At 40.2% G+C, this 23,755-nt stretch overlaps 1 protein-coding gene across 1 annotated transcript in view; it reads left to right on the top strand.

Moving 5' to 3' along the window:
- Positions 1 to 713: 713 nt before the first annotated feature.
- Positions 714 to 23,755, top strand: part of LOC306751033 (cadherin-7-like) — a gene marked incomplete at both ends in the record, with an annotated part of 93,899 nt that continues 70,857 nt past the window's right edge. The window contains one exon of the mRNA XM_079234544.1: positions 714 to 950. Coding sequence (XP_079090670.1) covers positions 714 to 950 — 237 coding nt within the window. The remainder of the gene's footprint in view (positions 951 to 23,755) is intronic.

Raw genomic sequence — 23,755 nt, forward strand, 5'->3', positions numbered from 1 at the left:
CCAGCTGAGCGGCGTTTGATTGCTATTCCGCGCAGCCACTATTGTCTTAGCCGCTGGTGAAATCATTGTCATTTCACCCTCCATCTTACCCTCATTAACATCTTGACCTCAGACAAGATGTGCAGGTGAAGGACACTGTGTTGATTGTACGTACGTTGTTTACTGCCTATTCGTTTTTGACCAATCTCTTCAGTATTGGTGAAAAACGTCATTATCATTGCATCAGCAAGCACATTACTTGCTGTCCAAAGTGACTGCGGTCACAGTGGCAATATCGCTGACGGTATTTTCTCTCTTCTCTCCTCTGTCTTTGTCTCTTTCTTTTTACCCCCCACCCTTCTTTCCCTCTCTCTCTGTTCCGATAGGTGCCAATTATACCGCCTGTGTGTTGGATCCTGCCCGGTCGCCCCTGACCCTGTTACCCAGCTTTAATGTCAACTCCCTGGCTCCTAAGTAGAGGGAATTACCCCACTTCTAGTCTCCTATCAGGAAAAAAAGAAGAGCAACAAGACAAAATGCAGAGCTTGACTCTTTTTCAACCCATGCGCTCTCTTCAGGGTCTGACTGCTCTTGCTCTCTGGTGAAACACAGGGTCCGGACTGTGTGGATAAAAGCCTGCAGGGTTTTGACATTTCATATCTTGCCGTCTATTTATTTTTTCATTCTTTTTTTTGCTCCTCTTCTGGCCTCGGTGCTTTTTGGAGGGGCCCCAGATGATGGGGTGGTGTTGCTCAGGCATATGCGGAGCCCTGGCTCTCCTGGCACTCCTGGGTCCCCTGCGGCAGAGGGGCTGCTGGGGGCTGAATCCCAGCTCTGGGGATCTGGAGAAGTCCCCGCACTCTGATCCAGACCCCTGGGAGACCCTGCACAGGCACAAACGCAGCTGGGTATGGAACCAGTTCTTCGTATTGGAGGAGTTCATGGGAAATGAACCACTTTATGTTGGCAAGGTAAGAAATCTGTGACTGTTAATGTTTCAGTATAAGCACGGCTTAACAATGTGTGGTTACATGCACATAAAATAAAAGATAAACCCTCATGATGAACTGATTTACACATATCCTATGTTTTTGCAGGTCTGGCAGCAGGTTTAGTGCACATATCAATGCGCTCTTATAATAATGACCTGCAAAATCTGGGACACAGCAGTGTTTTACACAGTTGTTCATATTCCCCAATGCCCTATATACAATGTTAAACACATGAAATATGAACAGACTGTGTAGGAAGGTATTCTGCTTTTCTTTCCCAGCCAGGCTGAGGTACGTGCTCATATAAATGCGCAGTTTTAGTTTAGAGGCTGGTGTACGGTGTGACAGGGTAATTTGCATTGTAATCAGTCCCCAGAAGAAATAAATAAATAAATATATATATTACTCAAATGTGTCTTTGTACAGTAGGTGATACCAAGGTACAAGCAAATAGATCAAAGTAATGCATGTTTTGGCAGATGCATAAGTTTGAAAGCTTCCCAGTGTCACAGAAGGTGTTCGTTAACGTGAGGATGCAGCGACATGCATTCATGAGATCTGGCATCACTGCTTTTCTGTTGTGGATCACATTTGCTCAGGTAAAACAAATTATGCACACCAGTGCATACTATAGTTAAAAAATATCATATTATATGTTTGGATGTATTATTAGTGGCGCCTAGATGTGTAAGCAGCATCTTACTCTTGCTGGGTTGCTGAGTAAAATACAACCAGGGACCGATAAATGTTCTTTTGCACAGAACTTGAATAAAAATACTTGTTCAAGACAGTATGAATTTAAAAGAGTCAAGTAAAATGTACTTAAGTACCGAATCTGAATAAAAAGTACTACGTTACAGATTACTAATGGAAGTAACTGGTTGCTATAGTTGTTTTTTTTCCTTCTGAAGTGTAGTTAAGTAGCTGAAATGATATTATATAATTTAACTGGTCGAGTAAGATGTAGGCACAAGTACCTCAAAATGTGCTTAAATACAGAACCTGAATAGCTAGTAAGTAATGGTCCACTCCTGGAAGTAACTTGTTACTAAAGCGGATAAAAAATTGTAATAGCAAAAGCAAAAGCAAAATAATGTTTTCCTTCTGAAATGTGGCTTAGTTGATGCAAATGACAGCAGTAAATTGAAAAAGTCAAGTAAAATGTAAGCAAGTCTAACACATGAAATAATCTACTTAGTTACTTTCCACCACTGAGAGTAACTAGCAACTAAAGTTGTCAAGTACATGAAGTATAAAAACTACAATATTTCCATCTGAAATGTAGAACAAAAGTACCTCAACATGCACTATTCCGTTACTTTCCAATCTAAATAACATCCATATTATAACACGTTTTAGTATATACAGTATATATATTTTTGTTTATGAAATTTAAATATTTGAGCTTGCCCATTGTATATCCGCTGGTTTGCATCACAGTGTTTGTTGTACACAAAGCTTTCAGCACCGTTCTGTGAGTGGACAGCTCCCGCATAGAAAACGACTCCAGTGTTTGCCAAGCGGGCCAGATGGGTCTCGGATTGGTCTCTAGATCCCTGTTATCTTGGAGAATTTTCTGGTCTTATTATTAAATTAGTTTTCATCTTTCCGCTCATCTACAGGATAATCATTCTCATCTGCATGTATTTGCCGGGTCTGCTCTCACAAGCCCATTTCCTTGCTGTCTCTGAACTGGATTAGCGTCTCCAGCTGGAATTAGGATACATTTGACTGTCCTATTGTTCTCCTCTATTTTTTGCCGGAGGGTTGCTGGAGGAAAGCAAACCAGAATGAGAGTATTTCGTGACACTGCTGGAGTTCAGCTAAAGGTCATTTTTTGTCCAGGCATCCACAGTATCTTAAAAACCCTCTTGTCTGATCTGTTAGTCTCCAGATATCTGCTCTATCTGACTTGTGGCGAGAGTATTTTTCTTTGCTTGTGAACATCTGTTTTCTGATTTAGATGTTGTGTCCTTGCCTTGTGTTTTCCATCTGAGGAGAGAGAGGCCAGTGCATTTTGAGTTTTTTATTTAATTTTTATTTAACTTGTGTCTGTTTTTCTTGTCGGTCAACCCCGCAGCACATAAACAGGCTGATTATTTATTCATATATGTGTAGGGATCTGCGCATATACACATTTCGAAACCAGCAATTCTTAATATTTTTTAACACATGTATTGATTGTTTTTTTTCTTTTAGTATTGCAGCCCAAAGCAAAGTCAAGGTGTAAAAAGCCGGAGTGGCTACATCTTTACATCTGACCTCGTGCCCAAGCTCGATCTAACCCTTTCAGAAATATGAAAAATCGGATTCATTCAGTCCCCGCTGGCAGAGCAGACTGCCTGGGAGCTTGAAGTGCTGTCACATTATTTGTTCCCTAAGATCATAGTTGTCACATGCTGTGTGTTTGTTTGGTATCACAAGGGCACGCCGCTGCCGCTGCTGTCCGGGCGGGACACCCTGACCCCGTGACTCAGTGTGAGTGACGTGGAAGGTCCGGCCATGCCAAGAAAATGACCTTACTAGAAATGTATTTTGTATGTAGCGTCTGCAAAAACAAAAACATTAAAACCATGAAACTGAGCGCCCAAAATTTCCAGCCGGTGATAGGCAAAAACACCAAAGTGACATAAACAGTAATTGCTTTTGTCAGAGATGTGTGCGGGTATCTAATATGACAAACAATAGGACTCTGTGTCCAAACAATGGCACAGTTGCTGCACAATTTGGTCATTAGTTTGGCTGGAAGCAAAGGGAAATATGATACAGTTGGGAGGAAATGGGAAGTCATCACTTTGGCCTGGCTACTCCCTTCGCATCTGCAGTCTGCTTGGCTTTAATGCATTCTGTCAGATTCTGAATTTCACAACCAAATGTACTATTATGCCTTGGCACTCTGCCTCCGGTAAGTGTACTGGCCCGGAATCAGCTGCAGTCACATCAAGCCATTGGAAACATACATTAAAGAACAAACTGCACAGCCCCCCCGCTGCAAATTGGCCACGCACATATTTAAACAAGCGAAAAACGCCGGAGCGGCTCATCCACTTAACAAACACTTACTTGTAAACATGATGTGATTAACATTTTCTGCCGGGTGTTCATGTGATTAAATATTTGCAAGTGTTGAAACGGACCAATCTGTAGCTTCTGCTGAATAAGCAACGTTAGCAGGCGCGCAATTATGGTAACACATGATTGGACCTTTGTTCTGTTAATGCGCCGACTTCCCTCGATTCGCCCTTTTAGAAACATCCCCTCTTCTCGTTCAATAACTTTTGTGACTAGGACTTTTCTTTTTTTTTTCATGGATAAGTTTTAATTCAAGTGACCGGATACATTAGCTGCCTTTTGAGCTACAAGCACACAGACAAAGCCCTGATGCCGAATCTCACTTTATTTATCGAGATGTCTTCAAAGTTTGCCGTCTGGTAAACCATCAGAGGAATGTTTAGACGTATATCACCTTTTAATTCAGGCTGCATTCAGCCTCACACTCACAAAAGGGCTTCTACCAATGAAGAAAAAATAAAAACCTCAAACGGGAAACATCTGTTGATGGTAAAATCTCTTATAGCTCGTCGTCAACTGAGACTGCAGTGAAACTGCAGCAGGGAAATGACTTATACCACATAGGAAATAGGACATTTTCCTTTTCCTCTTTGCAACAAGTGCCACTGTTTGATCATATTTATTGCAACAGCGATTACGCATTTTGATGAGTGTGCATCATGAGTAATTTCTGACCTGGCAGCAGGAGCCTGGTGTCGTGCATGACAGTAATTCAGTTTAATAATCAAAACAAATTTGCATCATGGGCATCAAGGATAATCCCACAGATAATTACAATGGAGCCAGCATAGCATGGTTACTATGCGAGCAACTTCATTAGCATTCCGTTAGCCGCTCACTGTCAAATGGGTTGGAATCATAGAGCACGGGGCGCCGCTGCAAAGGTCAAGTCTCAGTGGCGTCGACTCACACTCGCTGGTGCCGCAGACGCAGCGGTGCAGCTGGGGAGGGGTGAGAGCAGCATGTTGAGCCGGAAAGGAGGGTGATTCGAGTTGACAGAGGGGACATCATACACGCGGCACCCAGAGACAAGAGCTCACAGAGGGGGGAGCTCATGAGACATCCTGGGGCCCGCTGGGATGGTGGGGAAGCCTTTATCAGAGCCAGGGAATCAAAGAGGATGAGAACAGCAGTGTAAACCAGACTAGAGGGTAGTTGTCGGCGGGGTAGTGGAAAGGACAGGAGAGGAACATTGTTGACACTTTCTCTCGCATATAGGGGCCAATACTGGAGTCAACATCAGCAGCGCAGCTCATAGATGTCCAGCAAAGAGGTCAGGACAAAGTCAAGTCGGTGTAGTGTAAGCTGTGGCTGATTCAAGACCAATGCGCTCAATAAACTGTGTCTTTCATCCAGGGAAAAAAATATATGAATACTTATAATTGCAGAGGGGTTAACTGTGTTAAAAAATATCCAATTAAGCTAACAGCTCAGATACATCTGCACTGGTCTCTGTCAATATTTCTTCCACAACATGCCGCTGAAAAATTCAAGATGGTAGAATTATTGCTTTTGAGAGAGAACTATTTCAACATCACATTCATGGGTTCGCCAAGTTTACACCATTGGACACGATCATCATCATTGTTCCATAACCTCACCAAACCAGACGTGGGGACCAAAACAAGCCAGTTTAACGCTTTAACCAAACTAAAGTCGCACAAAACAGTCACAACGAGTCTTTTTTATTTATCTATTTCAGCTTCCTGCCGCGATGTGGTTGTGTTATGTGTGACAGATCCCGGATCGGTTTTCTAAAATACCTTAATGACGTATTAAAAACAGATAAGAACATCTGATCATTTGCATGGCTAGCCAGCAGAAACAGTAATGTTTAGCTGCTTCTTATTTGGCAAATGGAGTTGCTGAATCTAGTTGTGTCCCGTCATAGCGATCAGTTCTGTTAGCTATGACCAAACTACACTCAAAAGTTATATTTGTTTAACTCATGACACAAAGCTGCAGACTAGAGAGATGCACTTATTGTAATATTCTTGGTCAATTAAAAAAAAATAATAATCTGCCCTGCCAATTCAATTTTTTCCCAATATACATTTTCTTACATAGCATACAAAAACAATTTTGTAACTTTTATTTCATGAAAAATTGAAATCCAATAGTCTATTAAATTAACTTTCTACCAAACTGCAGCCAACTACAAGACACACTTGGTTGTTCCTCCACGGCTTATTTTTTATAATATATATATATCTGTATACAGCAGAACTAGTGGGTATTTCAATGGTGGATGGAGGAAATAGTAACTGTTTTTACGGAGATAAGCCACACCCCCTTTCCACCGCATAAAGTCGAGCGCGCCTTGAACGCAGCATAACACCTGCAACAATCGTCCCAGGAGAGTGAGCGCGCTGCCATTCCAGCACAGTGTGTGCACGCCTGCGCAGTCCTGAGAAAGGTCTAATCAGAGAACATCAGTAAATACACCTGAGTGGGTAGACTGTGGGTCTGCAGGGACTGCAGCTGCTTTGACCCATAAACTCTGAAGGCAAATTTTTCTCCAGTGGGTAGCTTGCACACTCTAAATTTGATAAATCTGTCGAATGAAAGTGCTGTTCTCCAGACACAGTGCATAAAATGAACTACAGCCCAGCATTCTATCCTTTTGTTTACAACATGCTCACGGAAAAAAAGACCCGTCCGAGCCAAAGTGGGCAAGCGACAAAGGCATCCCAGACATTTTGAAAAAGGGGTGTCGGTCTTGTGCGGTGATTTACATCTCATATGTTTGCACTCATCACAGAAGCAGTTTGTCTTTTTGGCAACTTTGAGAGGTTATTTAGAGCTTAGATTTACTCACTCTCGCCTAGTCGCACCTCCCGCTTTCGATTCTTCAAATTTATGGTGCGCTGTTTATGGCTCTGTGAAAACAAATGTCCATCATTGTGGCATTTGGTGGATGTACTGTAGAAGACAAATATTTACTCTGGTAGCTAATACTGTAACGTAATTAAATATTAAGGACTACTGTGGGCGAGAGGGAGTGGTGAGATTTTTATTTCATCTTTTCTGTCTGAATCCTCTTTTATATGCTTTTTTTTGTCTGAGTATGGGGAAGTTTCCTGAAGTGCTGATCTATTGGATTTTCCACATCCCCAACAGGTCTGACCTTGAATAATTCAAGAGAGGTCCTCCGCCTGTGCGGAGAGTATAGACATACTATGAATACACAACAGTTACGTTTTTAGATCTCTCCATTTTCGCTCTACAAAATGGATAACAGGTGGCCTGGAGACTATTGTGTTTGGTATATTGGGGGTATCAAGCATTCTTCTCCATTTCAATGAATAATGTATGCATTGCTTGGCTTAACAGCAGCTCATGTATTTCAAAGAAGTCAGTTAAATGTCTGCTACCTCTTCCTCCTGGAAGGGTTTTTGGTTTAAAGAAGAGCATTTACCTTTTGTGATATATACGTATTTAGTATTAGTTGGAGGACAGAAAACTAAATGCATGATTTTTGAGGTTGGTCAGGCGTCTGTGTGCAAAGGCTACTCGGCTTTCTTCCTCAAAGACATGAGAGAGGGGCGGTCACTTTTCATGCACTGACTAATTGCATTTCACATGTGTATGAAATTAAAGCAGTTTGATCTCAGGGTTTCTGGAATTGGTTTTCATACAGCCGGATACACCACCAGACAGAATCATAAATGTTTCCTTAAAGGACAATTGCAGCAATATTCAGTTTCCTCATCTCACTATTATTTCTTCTTCCAAGAATGAAGCTTGTTTTTAGGTTAATTCTGTCTTACCCTCTGGTGCTCATGGGACCCCAGGTTAACACCTATCAAATCTCCATTGACTCTTACAAACATTGGAGTTTCATAGTAATCGGATTGTTCTCCACTTTCAGCCGTAGTCTAATTTCAGAAACATCCATCTGAGTGAGAAACTTGGTCTCATTTTTCACGTTAAGGGAAGATGAATAATTTGATTAGCAGAGGTTGATTTGTGAACGGGAAACCTGGTTTAGTATGACCTCATCTGCGTTTCTTGGATTTGTTGCATGTGAGGCTTTGGTCAAAAAACCAATGATTCCGTAGGACGGGTACTTTTATTGATGGGGTCGGTGGGACGATTGCTCATTTTAAAATCTGAGCGGAAATTATGATTTGGTAAAACATATAGTTTGTAATAGTACCTATTTGTGATTACGAATGGAATAAATCCAAGTAGACGTATAAGTTGTTGTGTGGCTGATCTTGAGTAAAAATATTGTTACAACAACCAATTAACTCCCCAGTTAACTCTAACCTGAGTCAGGTTAAGGCCACATCATGCAATGGAAAGCAATACAAGTGAGCAGACAAGACAACATTTAATGGATAAATGTTCAAACTGCGCACAGCTCTGTAATTTCTTTAACGATGCTGGTCAAAGTTGAGCTGGTTGTTCAAGAGTAAGTAATGTTAGACGGGAGGAAAAATGTTTCCGTAGAAAATGTTACGCCATCCAGTTATTGATTTGTGCAAATGCACAAGTGGAGGTTGTTTAATTGGTTGGTTTCATTCGGGTCAAAGGAACGATATAATTGTGTATCGTCGGCATATAGATGCTGACAGATTATGCCAGGAAGTCACACAGCTCACAACCTCACAGCTATACTGGTTTATGTGGGGGAAACTTACTGGGAACCTGTTTTGATGGTTTCAACCCGTTTGTGCATGTGGTTATCGTAGCAGCTGCACCGCTGAAGCTAAACCGACGAGAGGTTAACCTCACCTTGCCCTCGTGGTGTTGTGTGTTGTTGTATCGAGTCAGAGTATGTGAGCACAGCAATGGAGCAACACTGAGGCTGATGGGAATATCATTAGTTTTGCAGGTATTTGGCAATAAATAAAAGATTCGGACAATTTGTTATTTTGCAAGGTGAAAAGTCAGAGAGCCACCAAGGTTATTACAATTCATCTATTAGTTGTTGAGATAATCCAGTCTGGACCAAAGTGGAGGTCCATCCCTAGAGAAGTGCTGTTAACGTTGCTGAAATTATTTTTACAATATCCACCTATACAAAGTGTTTAATATTAATACAATTTTCCATGCAGGGTACTGGAGATTATTTGAAATAGCTTTGAAGGTACAACAGCACAGCACTACCTTATCTCTGACAACAATTAATTGCCATAACAAACTGGTGGTTTGTTTGATTTATATCAATGGGAGAGCACTTTAATAATAATTTGCATTCACTCTATTTGTTTACAATAGTGCACCGAGGATTGATTCTGATGTCTGACTGTTTTTTGGAAATGCTGGGGGAAGAATTACATAAACGAGTTATCAGACTTTCTCACCTTAACTTGATTACTGGCAATGATCTGCTTTTGTGTGTGTGTGTGTGTGTGTGTGTGTGTGTGTGTGCTCATGTAAAACTCTTCTAGAGTAACCTGAAGCCTCCTCTCCTCCTCCACACACACACAAACACATTTTTCATACAAGCCAACCCCCACACCTTCCTCTGGACATTTACCATCCAATGGATGTATGTTAAAACGGGGGATGCATTGGCCACCTCGTGCTGTAATTAAATTCCGTCATAATGAATCACAGCCCCTAATCCTAAAACTGCCTATATTTCCACAGGGAGGAGAAATGACCTACATGTACTGGGAAAAGCTCTTAGTATAGCCTTTCTACTACAGCTTTCTTTCTTGGCATTCGCTCTGAAAGCATGACAATCACACCCAAACTTCCCTTTGAGCTGTGTTGAAAGTAAATGGGGTGTGCTAAGTTCAAATTGTTGTGTGTTAGTTCAAACGTGTTCATTTATATATACAGTATATATATATATATATATATATATATATATATATATATATATATATATATATATATATATATATATATATATACGTTGAAACCATAATCAGGTAGCAGTTTCAAAAGATTCATAGGATGTCATGTCACAGTTTGCAAGTATTTCTTAATAATGTGTTCAAATCTTTTTGTTCTGGTTCCAGCTAATGTTTTGTGACTTGAAAAGCGATAGGATGTGCAGCGGCTCATTGCTCTGTGCAGAAAGAATTCATGCATAGTAACACTAGGCAATTAGGGTATTGTATGGGCCAGTCATCGGACTAATGTTGGTGATTCACAATGGTGCTTCTGTACCTTTTGCTCTTGGAGGTGTATTTTATCATTTGCAGACCATGTTGGTAGCAGCCCAAGATGCTGTCACCGGTTCATTGTGTTAAAAATATGCTTGGCAGCAGGAGAACACAGAGATAATGCCTACTTTTTTTTTTTTTTGGTTTTGAATGGCCACGGATAGGAAGAAAATAGCGCATTTGGATGCGTTAATCACCATTTCTATCTTTCATTCGCATGTTTGAATCATTGTGTTGAATACATTAGTCTTTTTTTTTCTTCATTTTAATTGCATATAGTCACTAATTGCATTGTAGAATGTGAAAAAAGAATTCAAGCTTTTATTCTCGCCTAATAATGGGCCTCAACTATCAATCATGCGGTACTGGAAAATCGTATCTTGGCATGACTCACACACGCACACACACACACACACACATATATATATATATATATATATATATATATATATATATATATATATATATATATATATATATATATATATATATATATATATATAGGGAGATTTTTCAGTCTGAAAGCGGTTGACATATATATATATATATATATATATATATATATATATATATATGTGTGAGTCAATCCCTATAGACCTTCATGTTAAAATACCCAATAGTCTGGCACAGGAAATGGTTTTGTTCTCTCTCAAACTTTAAACTTCGGCATAATTGAGGGTGTGGACATTTTGATTGACAGGTAGGTTTTGGCCCGTTGGCCGGAGCCACCGACTTTGAGCTTCACAACGGCTTTAGAAACCTGTGGGTGACGTCACAGAGACTAATTCAACATCTCTTATACAGTCGATGTGTCGCCAGAGGAAAAGTGAGGGGATCTCCAAAGTCACAAGGATTTGTTGTTCGGGAGTCTGAATGAATGAACTAAGGATGCGTGCCAATCCATCCGAGAGTTGATTTCTGAAAGTGGTTGACAGGAGAAAAAAATCGTAGATAGGGAAACTAGCCTGTGTCATTTGGTTCAAAGCCTGAGCTTGGCAACTTGGCATTATCTAGTTAATAATCAGAATGCAAAAAGTGACCTTTGCCGCTCGCTCTTCTCATCTGAGGTACAGGCATGCCTGTAAAAGCATAATTGCCCTATTCAGATTTTGGCTGCTTCAATGAACAAAACTAACCCCCTCATTACTGACTCCGCTTGACTGATTTTGGAAATTCGATCCAGTCATGATCAGACTGAAGCCAGAAGCACAATAAGTGTATTGGAAAGAGCTGGTGGCCGAATCAATTCGGTTTCTTCTCATTCTCTTTCCCCAAAGCCGTCATTCAATTTCAGGGACAACAGGGATAAGTGAATCTTAGGTGGTGCAGAAGACGTTGTGTTGTGTTGAGAATAATGTTTCTTTCTCAAACGTTGTTATGCCCATGACAAACCAAGGACATTTTCTTTCTTATTGCTATCCAAATAACCTCTGTGATCCCTTTCTTCTTATTCTTTTCTGTCTGTTTCTTCCTGCTTCATATAATGTATTCCATAACAATCTTTGTAAAAGTGACAACTTTTACAACAAAGTCCAAACTATATGTGTTGCACTTTACTGCCGGCCAATAGGACCTCAGCCTTACGCTGATGATTGGTTAGGGTCTATTTAAAAAGTAAACTAAACGTGCAAGACAAATAATTTCACCTCCATTCAGACCAAACTGTATTCCATTTCAGTCTATTTCCATCCTTCCAGTAGATATCGCTTTGACACAGCCGGAAGTCAGTTCAACGTAGTGGCTCCAGAGAGGTTTGAGGGATTTTTGTGAAGATATCCCGTTTTTGGAACCAAGCCCATTCATTTTCTATGGAGGAGATGAGTTCATAGTCTGACAGTGTTAAATTATGCCGAGGGGCTAAGGCTATGCAAAGACTATGTGATGATTCATAGATGGATTAGGCTATGATCTAAAGTTATTGAATTTGGCTCCTGATATCCCTCACAATGAAGAATGGAGGCAGGAGAGTGATTTGCTCTTTTTTGTCGTGCAATACTAAATATATTCACTACTGGAGGGATTGTGCACACATCAAAAGTCTTCCTTCCCAAAGGCCCTCTCATGTTGAGGTTTAATAAGGTATTTTATTGTTGGAAGTAGTACTGCTTGTTTGAGTTGTTTATAATCCCCTTGGATCGTAGCCGCACTGTCAGTAGTGTAAAAGAGATGGCATTATCCTGGTGTTTTCTTTTCTTCCTCACCAGCACAGCGTCTTTGGTCACATTATATAATCCAGGTGGGCTTTTTTATTCTCTCCCCACAGAATTAAAGTACGCCTTGAATTACATGGCTCAGGATTCGTAATATATACTTTAATGCCAGTGGTGGGCGATGGACATGTTATGGTGTGTACACAGAGAATGACGGGAAATGGAAAAGCTGGCGCAAAGCAAACGTGTTTTTCTTTACTGCAACTGACTTGTGTCGGTCCAGGAAATAGAAAGTGATAATCAGGTAAAGAAGATCACGCCACATGGCCGCAGTCCTCGCCTGTGTCATGGTGGCGAGGGTAGTAGCCACACTGGATCTGTTTTCCCTCAAACACAAAATCAAACTATTTTTGCAATTTCTGAGTTGCGTTTTTTTCTCCAAATCCCTGCAACTGGAGGAATGCTGGCCATCTACACCAATTAGTACCGGGTCAACAACAAAAACACTGCAACGTCCTTGTAACCTAGGTAGGACATCTTCTTCTCAGGCAGTAATTACATGTACAATGCTGGAGTGCTCCTTTCAAGGTCCTCAGATTCACCATTTTTAAAGTTTCCAAACTGAAATGTGAAAAATATTTTCTAGGTTCCATTCAGGAGTTCATGGCAGGGGTGGAAGTATTGGATATGTGGACCTTTAAGTTGTATAGGTCAATGAGTGCTATCAAAAAGCTTTATTATAGTCACATTCAATGCCATCGGTGGGCGATGCACAATGCCATATTGTGCAACACATTAAGTCAATTTTCAAGCAAAAGTATCAAGCAGTTGTTAATTAGCTGCTTTTCTTTGTTTTGCATGATAATACATTCAATATCTTTTGTGTTATTTTTAGCAAACAAATATTTTGTGTTAAATCACCTTGAGTTTCAGCATTTGTATTTGCACTGTTCTACTATTTCCTGTATTTAAATAAAGAAAATAATCATGCGATTGATCAGTAATAAAACAACTCAATTGTATCCCTAAGATTATAACGAGTACTGTGGCGATAGACACATCACAGCTAATAAACTAAAAAGTACTGAGAGTCTCTGAATATTCTCTCTACACATGGAGGACAGGCTGCAGCTCATAGCGAGACTAGTCGGAGGTGTGATTCCCACATGGCCATCTGTCATGGACATGGTATAGATACAAGCACAGTTTGACTTCTTCGAGTCAAAGTCCAGCTGAGCAATGTGTCAAATACTTGAAATATGGTGGAGAACATAAATTATACTTTCCTGTGCAATGCACCTCTCAAATAAGAGGATATTTAACAGCAGCATTACATGATAAGGTTCACATTGTATAATGCAGAAATGGCAAATGTTTAATTCATTAGTCGATCGACAGAAACATGATTTGCAACTACTTTGTTAAACAATTAATCGTAATGCAATGTAATGTAGTTATGCATGCATAAATGCTTTTTTTCAGCCTCTCAAGTAGGAATAATCCCTGCTTTTCATATATCATAAACTGAGATTTCGTTGGGCTTTGGACTGTTGGTTAGGCAAAGCAAGACATGTGAAAACTCTCCTTGGACATTTTTCATCATTACCATTATCTTTTCATTAGGCTTCGGCGTTAAATTCAATTAAGAATTGACAGATTCATCTATAATTTAAAAAAATAAGTGTTAGCTGCAGCCTTTCAAATGTTTGTTAGAAAAATATAAATACACATTTTCTGAAATGAAAACACATCTTTACAGAGTCGAATGCACAATCTGTTGTTTCTTCAGAGACATTGTCCTTGAGACAATTTTTTTTTGTCAGAAAAAAAAATCCAATTATATCCACACAAAGGCCGTTAACAGGGAAATGGAAGGTATTTAAAAGGAGAGAACAAAAGTTGTCTTCATTAACTGATCTACTGTGTTTGTGAACTGTGGAAAAGATTGACTTCAGCAGTTTTCACACCTCTAGCAGCGTTACAGTTGGCGAAAGGATGGCTCAGTGTGATGCAGTGCGGTCGTTATTAAAGAGACTGACATCAACGCACACTCATCTAGTTTAGTGTGGACGTGCTTCAGCCCAGTTTGACTGCGTGCTCCAGTGGGCTTTCATTCTAATTAGCTGTGGGCTGTAATGCAGATGGGTAAATGCTTCGTGGGGTCATTCACGTCGGTTTTATTTTCCTATATATGATCAACTCTACTTTACATAGCATTCCATCAATTAAAGTACCTCATATAAAACTGTCTGCTTACCAGGAGCTCCTGGAGCAAACATTGAGTACTCATATGCAGATATGTACAGTACATGGATAAATGTGTGGTTTCTGTTCTCAAGGTTTTTACTATCCTTTATGGCACGCTGATGTTATTACATGTCATTTTACATATTACATTGTATGTTTTCCTCCGCACGCACACTAGATTTAAAGTTCCTGGATTTAATCACATCTGTCTCTACAACCTCGATGGATATTAATATTAACGGGATTTTAATGAATACCACCGTAAGAAACTTCTGACAGATTCTAGTTTTTATGTCTAAAACATTGTCAAGAGACTCTTATTCAAGCACAAATACAATCGATAGACCAGAGTGCACCCACTGGACATGTTGAGTTTGGTCTCAAAACACTTCAGCTCTAGCTCTTACTGTAGAGATGTATTTACAGTATCCCGACTGCTCTCTCCACCTACACATAAAATCCATACAAGCTGCCTCTGGTATGTTGTCTGTGCATCTTGGGAAATGTAGGCACTCATTTAGTGAAGTAGAAGAAGGCGAGCGGAGATTAAATGGGAGAAAACAAAGTTGTTCTACAGCACTCGCACTGATCATTAATAATGGACTGTAGACACAGAGGGAGCCTTTTTATTTGACTTCTGTGTCGGCTAAATTCATATTATAAGTGAACAAATCTGATCTGAATCTACATGGGTGAAAATGGGTTTTCTGCACGTAAATGTGGTCGGCGTTGAGATGCAAACATGCTGCACTTTATTACCGGATTCATCTGTATTTGTCAAACACAATTATTCAATCAGTTGCAGACGGGTTTCATCTGACTCGCTCCACATGCTAATTCGCCACATAGAAAAGATGTCCCTGATATCTTGTAGACAATTAGTTGCACTTGTCCCGCTGTGATTGAGCGATCTCTGGCGCTGTGTTCGGCCCAAACAAAGGTCCAGGATGCAATGCGGCTTTCAGATTCATTTGCTTTAGTTTCAGAGGGTTTAAAAAACAAGATTATGTAAATGACTGCTCAGAAACATTGTAATGATATTTGAATCAATAAATAATAAATGCTCTACCAATCAGTTGAAATATTTATGTATTATATTCATGCTAAATAAAGCATGATCAACACTTTTTAGGACAGGACACATTTATTTTTATTTGTAGCGATTTTTCTATTAACATATAGATATAACTCTTGTCCACGAAAAGATATGTTAGATAAAACATGTTTTCAAATCAGATAAAAGTGTACTTTTAAAAAAAACTTTTGTAAAAGGAAATAAGCTACATTTCCATTGCTTTTATTCTGGATGAGACCATGATTTGAACTCATTTCAGGCTAAACGATGCAGTGAAAAGTAGTTCCAAGTTGCCGAGTCACGCCGTTCTGGTTTGGTGTAGAATCCCGGAGCACACGGAGTTTACATCCCCGCGTTGGCCAGACGTCTGCTGACGGTTCATCCCTCGGCCTCGGGGTCTCTTCAGCAGACTGTGGCTCGTACAGCGGAGGTGTCACGATGACTCTTCTGCTGTCTGCACTTCAGACTGCGACGACGGGAACAACACATTGGTTTCCCACGAGCGGCAGACAGAATCAAAGTTGACTTGATCTCGACAGGGAGATTGCCAAATGTCATGTGAGCAAAAGATTGAACAGTAAGTAATCGTGTTGAACGACTGCTTTGGCTGCTATGACGTGTCCATATTTGTATTTTATTTGGGTATTCAAGCATCAGAAAGGTTCAAACCGAACCAAGTTGTTATTCAAGAGTGTATCATTGCATTTGCATACGGGCACCGATCATACCGCGCTCTGAAGGATGGAGGTGTCGTCTGCTGATATGCAATCTGCTTCGAGACAGACTGTCAACAAAGGAAGTGAGATGCTGTCTGCTCAGAAACAGATGCTTAGCGTGAACTAAAAGGTCAGTTGCAGGTTAAAAGAGAAACGGGAGGTGACGGGAAAACAAGTCTATTTTTATACATCGTGTAGTTAGAAGACTCGCAGACGTGGAAAAAGCCACAGTGACATCAGGGTGTACATTGTAGATAATAAAAATCTTCACAAGTCAAAAACATGTAATTACTTTAACTCTGCTATGGCGTGGATTCATACAGTGAAAATCGCTCACGGTGACCAAACGCTTATGAATCCAAGATATTGGTGCAGAATAATTCCTGTAAAACTGCTGTTGAAATATTTTATTATCAAGTAGTCTGCTTACAGTGTTCATTTGGGGTATTTTTATACTTGACAACATTCAGAAAACAAACTATGGAAGGATAACTTTAATTCAATCTTTTTTTTACTCCCTTCATTCTTTGCCGGTCTGCTTCCCGGCTGGTTACCTGCGGCTTCTGCTGTGGCATATCAAAAACATAGAAAAGAAATTATCCTTTATTAATCCCCTTGGGGAAATTCTTCTCTGCATTTGACCAATTCTTGGTTAGGGAGCAGTGGGCTGCCCAAGGACACTTCAACATGTGAACTACGGGGGGGGACTGGGGGTCGAACCGGCTACCTTGTGGTTACGGGACAACCACTCATCCCCCTGAGCTGCAACATGAAGGAAAATAAATAAAATAAGTCACGAAGGTGACAAAAAAAATGAAGGCTCATGGGTAAAGCACCTGTGGTTCAGGCCACCCTCGTCAAGTGGCAAATTGTGTGGCAACCCATCCAATAATAATTGATATTTCAGGTGGTGGACCAACTAACAAAGACACTACAATGGCTCACAAACACACACAGATGCTCACAAACACAACAATGTGCGCGTTTCGTCTTCCACAAACATTGGTGAACTTGTGTCTCGGTGCCTCTCCAAACCTTAAACATAATTAAGCTTCTGGATTGCAAGCCGCACTTCTCATTTGCACACGTCTAAGTAAATACAGATATAATTGTTTGCACCTGTTCCTCCGCTGATACATCGCTCTTTTAACACACCGGTTTCCGCCTTATTGGCCCAGAAAGTGGAGAAGCTTCACGGGCTCATCACAAAACCTCTTCACGCTTTAGCTATGACTTTTACTAAAGGCCACTTTCAATAAATGTCAGGCTGCAAACATTGGTAAACAGTTTCAGCTCTGATCAAATTCCAGAGGGGTGGTATACATGGCGAGGTTTGCCATGTCTGTGCGATTACAAGGGTTCCACTTCTGGAAATGGCACATTAAACAAATGGAGCATTTCCCACTGGCGACGACAGTATTTATTCCCAACACTGAGGAGGCCTGCCCTTTCACTTCACGTCCAAGCGTTAAGCCCCTCCCCTTTCCCATCGCGTCACCGGCAAGTGCAGCTTTGTTAGAGAGGAGACGGTTGACAGGAAGTGATTTAGGAGAGACATACGATAAATGTCTCAGGCCGAGCTGATGTCCTAAACCCCGGCAAACAGTTTTTGTGTGTTACAGGCATAAATGGTGAAGTAATGTCAGTCTCCGGTTCTTGAAAGAGCTATGATTTATGGGTAATAACAAGGTGGTTATCATTCTCCTGATCTACTTCTCCAATATTTGGATTGTCCATTGTCCTTGTCGGTCATCTTCGTCCGTGTATTGGAGGTGAGTGTCGCCTGAGAAGAGATTATTGATGTCGCTGTCACCGGGCGGTCACCTCCGAGTGCTCGGAGCGATGAGTACTCTCCGCTGAACAGGTTTTTAATCAAAATAATGTGTGTCAAACACCATCGAAACCTGTTTGCCGGGGAGAGCTTGAGTGCGTGTGAATAACTGGAGTAAACAAACAAAAGCAATTATGCTTCCCCAAGCATTAAAAACAAAAACAAACAACAAATAAATGCCATGAAAGCAGTGTTTGTCTGAATCACCAAAGAAAACGTGAGTCATTTAAATAATGGTCCACATGTGAATATTTGATTGTGATATTTTTTTTTCTTATGCATAACCTTTTGTATCTGGTATTTGTTTTCTTTGAAGACAAATCATTTTCAAGGCACATGAACACAGAGACACATGTTTTTTTATTTAATTTTCCACAGCTGGTTACCAGCTGGATATGTGTTGACTGTGCTGCATAAAGCATGCGTATGCATCGTCATACACAAAGCGCTGCTCCACAATGTGGTCTGATTGACATTATTGGCACAACGGGACACATAATAATAATGGGAATTGATGAATACATGAATAGTTAAGGGGTTTGCATTCTACATCTTTACAAGACAAAGATATCTATCTATAGCAGGGGTCTCAAACTCAATTTGGCTTGGGGCCACCGCTGGTATTGTGATCTCACCGGAGGGCCACACAGAAAGCGTCATGTCTGGTTTTCCTTGTGCCTCTGAATTTAGCTTTTAGATCTCTGTTGCACTGCAAGTCAATAAGATCCATTTGCAACAGACTCGGGATTGAGAAATGACTTCATACTACAGATCAAGCTTCATGGGGTGTGTGCACATGAAACATTAATATTACAACAGTTTTTGTTTTCAAACAAAATATTTACTATATATTTGAGTCAAAATATGTTCTATAAAAAAACAAACTATTTACAATGTTTACACAATGTGCATGTTTCAGTTTCGTTTTTTCAAGAACAGTTTTCAGAACAACATATGTACTATGTATGTGTATGTATGTGTGTACTGTGTACTCTTAACCAGCGCATGGTCGTGTGTCTAGCGCAGAGTAAAACTGAACAGCTGAGCGGAGCAGAGCTGCCGTCTCTCTCTGGACAGTGTTGATTTTTTAGAACACTAAAAGGTCTTTTTTTCTCACGTGGTAGTGTGTTGTCTGTCTGAATAAAAACCAGTGTATCTTTGCAGCGCATGTGGGTGGGTGGGTCCTTAGGGATTTCCTGAGTGTTCATTGGGTAGTTTCACACAAAATGTCGACTGACACCTGAATCAACAAATCAGGTGAAAGGTGGAGCTCGACACAGACGCCTCAGGCTGTGTGCTCCTATGAGAGGCACGTATGATCACACAGAGAAGTGGGGCGGAACCTCCAGACTTTGGCGCATCTAGCAGCATCTGAATCTTTTTTCTACTCCGTTTTTTCACGGAGCTATTAATAGAAACGTCCAGTAAACGTTATCTTACGGGCCGCGCGCGCGGACCTCAGAAAAACGCGTCGGCCGCACTAACACTAAACTTTGATGTCAAGTAGGGGGCCACAAAATATCGGCTAGCGGGCCGCAATTGGCCCGCGGGCCGCGAGTTTGAGACCCCTGATCTATAGCCATGCTAGCTGCTGGGTGCTTTTAGCTAAACACTAGCGTCAGCATGCTAATATGCTCACAGTGACAATGTTAACGCCATCAGACATTTCATTGTCAATAGTCTTCCATACATTTCTTCATCTTATATTTGTTGACAATTCCGCAAATTGGCAACCATTAAAAGTCATGCAGAAACAGATATAATCGCTTCTCGTGTGCATGTAGAACACTTGCACACCTGTTGATTCTCAGGCATGTTCTGGAGTAATAAGAAGGATTCTTCTTTTTGATGACGTCTAAGTGGATTCACGGTAATTTGCGATGGACTAAGAGTCTGGAAACTTTCTTGGCGATTCAGCCGATGCTTTGCTGATACTTCAGTGTGTGTGACAGACAGATCTGAGATTATCTGCTTGAAGTGCTGGCCTGAAATCCCTTCCCAGGCGGTTGCACACCACTTCACAGTTTAATAAACGTGACTTTGACGACTCATGAGCGCCGTTTGAACTCAAACCACCTGGACGGGTTTAAATGAGCAAATCCAGTTACCTTTCACAGAAAAGACACATAGAATCCCCAAAAATATGTAACGAGGCCTTCTTAACTGCAGAAGTTTAATGTCATTTTTACACACAAAGTAGAGTCGATACTACTACATGGTACAGTGGAAATACCCTCCTCATTTTGGCCAGTTTTAAGGCGTTTTAACAAACTGCCAGGTCCTTTTTTAATATGACAGCCAATGGTGAGTGGCTGCAAGACAGATGGAAAGCAGCCACTTTGGAAAGGCCTGTCACTTTTGTTGGCAGAGTGGAGCTCTTTCTAAAGTTGTACAACATTTTAACTTTATAGACGTCATCACACAAAGTGGACTGCGTTTTTTTGTGTGTGAGCAGACTGAGTTCCCCGTACACAGCTGACACGCTAGGGTAACAATATAATGATAGAGTAGTTTGCAGTAGTTTTTTGAAATCCTGTGTTGATTCTTTCTCTGCTGAACATCTTTTGTGATTTCACCTTTTTCTCTTTTCTGCACAATAGACAATGTTTTTTCCAAACGAAAATAAGGATAATCTCACTTTGTCGGATTTAAAGGTGCAGTACACAAACTAAATCATGAAACAAATTACCATGAGCCTCATGCGTACCTGCAAACTCATCGCCTTCCAGCAAGTCTCGCCATTTTTTTTAATTTACCACCAGGTCATTCACGTTTATCGTCTAGATCCAAAGAGTTTTTTTTTAAAAGAAGCTTTCATTTCCGTGCATTGTTGTTCACGTCATGCTCGGACTTGTCATGTTTGGAAGCTACAGTGCGGCACTTTATTTGCTCGTGTTAAATTCAATCAGCCGCAGACGCCGCGTTGCAGAACAAAGCAACGTGAATAACGGTGGAGTCTGTTTATGGCAAGGCAGGGACACGGAGAGACACAATGCAATAACTGAAATTTGTGCATGCACACGTTTATGGTCTGTTTTTGCATTTTTTGTAACATCTCTCAATAGGATTATATGTATTATTTTATTAGAAAAAACAACTTGTGTTTGAACAGAAATTGGTCCCAAAAGTAGCTGAAATCTGCATATTCAGATGTACATTTTGATATAGATTTGGTTTAACTTTTTTTTCCAATAATCTTGTCTGCCAGACTCCTTTTATAAAAATGACATTTTATGTCCTCCATAGAATATAAATACTGTTTACATACCCTTCAGATTGGCATCTGCTTTTAAAAGTAAAATGTTAAAAGTGAACCATTTTAACAATCAAAAGTACTTTTATTGTATACAGACATGTAATTGCACCAATATATACTTTAGTACACACGTCACTACACTATACACCTTTTATACTTGACACTCATCAGTATATATATATATATATATATATATATATATATATATATATATATTTATCCTCTGTATTTCTACTATTTCTATTTTATTCTACATATTCGTAATCTTTATCACACACATGCCTCCCCTGCATTTCACATAACTGTCACGAATAAAGCGTCCAATTTTGCCTTTATAGGCTTTATTTCACATTATATACAAATGCCACTGAATCACAAGTTACATATATTATCCTCGCACATTTGAAAGCAGATCCGTTTATCAAGCGCTGTGCAGATGTCATAGATTTGTACATTTCAGTAGAAAATCAGAACGTTAATATATTATGTGTCAAATTGTGATGAATGAATTAAAAGTATCCATAATCCATGACCTAGGGGTATAGTCAGTAGGGACATGTTGTTTCAGTGGATTCAGAAGGTTGAAGCACTGGAGGAGTTTGAGTCCGGTATGCCAAGTGGTATTTATATATATATATATATATATATATATATATATATATATATATATATATATATATATATATTATTTATAGCCCCCATGGCCTCTCACACTGTACTGCATGTCCTGCACTCTTCCCTAGCAGCTCTTTTTGTCACTTTTGCATGTACTTTGGCAATTATGTCATTTATAAGCCTGTGGCAATGTCACCCAAACAAACTTCTACTGCAAACATAGTTATTCAAACGCTAAAATCGAGAGATCCATTGTCAGTCAGAACGCCGTCTGTCCCGTCCACACAATCCGTCTCATTAGTCCGTCTCATGGCCAATCAACATATCAATAGCCCTGGTCCTCATTAGCTATGATGAGCTAAGATGCTCGCTCTTAGCGCTTCCCTGTGTGATATAATGGCAAAATAATTGGCGTGTGAGCGTCACAGTTTGGTTGTGACCCGTTCTACTTAACCTTCGTAATTAATTGAGTAAAAAGTTCTGAGACTATTTTATTTTGAACGTTTCTGTCACTTTCACCAAAAACCTCACAGAAGTCACAGACTAGATGGATTGAATTATGACAAAATGCATTTCGCAATTAGTATTTTTTGACAAACCTCAATTCTACATAATGAAATAAGTCCTCGTTTTCGAATAGTTCAGTTTATTCTGATAAAGAAAACGTGCACTACATCCATCTTTGGAGCTAGTGAGAGACTTTGAGAGGCTGATGGAGGTATAGTGCTCAATGCAGTTTGCTTTTTCATCTTCTTCATTCACACTGATATACATGTCCACCTTATTTTGAGTAAATAAGCTAATTTCCGTAACAAGCTAACTGCTTGTTTGTCCAATTTTGTCACTTTTCTACATTTTAAATATTGCTGCAGCATACAAAGACGATTTCTCGTATTGACGCCACCCGCTATGTAAATACGGTTCCCTCCCTACTGTTCATGTTTTGGTTGTGATTCATCCTTCAATAGACTGTCAGCTGTAGCCTGTACTCACTTTGCACATGAAAAAATACAAACAGTCGTCACACCGATTGCATCTAAGGAGCCTTTTTGTGACAAAAGAGCTTTGATTCCCTCACCTGTGATACTTTGAAAGGGATGCCTATTCCTGTCTTCCATTTATGTGCATCTCTATGATGAGGGCAGCTGAATGCCACACACACGCACACACACACACACACACACACAGACAGACAGAAAAATAAAAAAATAAGTGCAAGCTTGCCCTGATTGCTAGCGTGATTACTTTCATTGATGTGGATGATAAATCTGCACGGCGGCGAGGCTGGCACGCCACAAAAGGCGTCAGGGCACCAGCTTGACAGACCTGGGAAGCTCTCCAGCAAGTCTTTAATTAACGTGTGTGTGTGTGTGTGTGTGTGTGTGTGTGTGTGTGTGTGTGTTTAAGGGCGACTCCGAACTCTGACGTCTTGTACAAAAGTAAATCAAAGTTAATTTTTAGTCACATTTGATAAGTAGCTCATGTCGGGCAGCGGATGAGCAGCTTTAATGTGAGAGCTGCTGCATCTCTTGTTCTTAAACAGGTAGTTGTTTGTGTGTTTGTGGATGTATAAGTAGCATGTGTAGTATTTATAATGTATTTATACATTAATGAATGACATGTGTATTACTGTGTCATGCAGACAATGCAATATTTTCATAATATATTTTGAAAAAGCCAGGACCAGATTACAGCAG

This window comes from Taurulus bubalis (assembly GCF_910589615.1).
Source record: "Taurulus bubalis genome assembly, chromosome: 18".
Lineage (NCBI taxonomy): Eukaryota > Metazoa > Chordata > Actinopteri > Perciformes > Cottidae > Taurulus > Taurulus bubalis.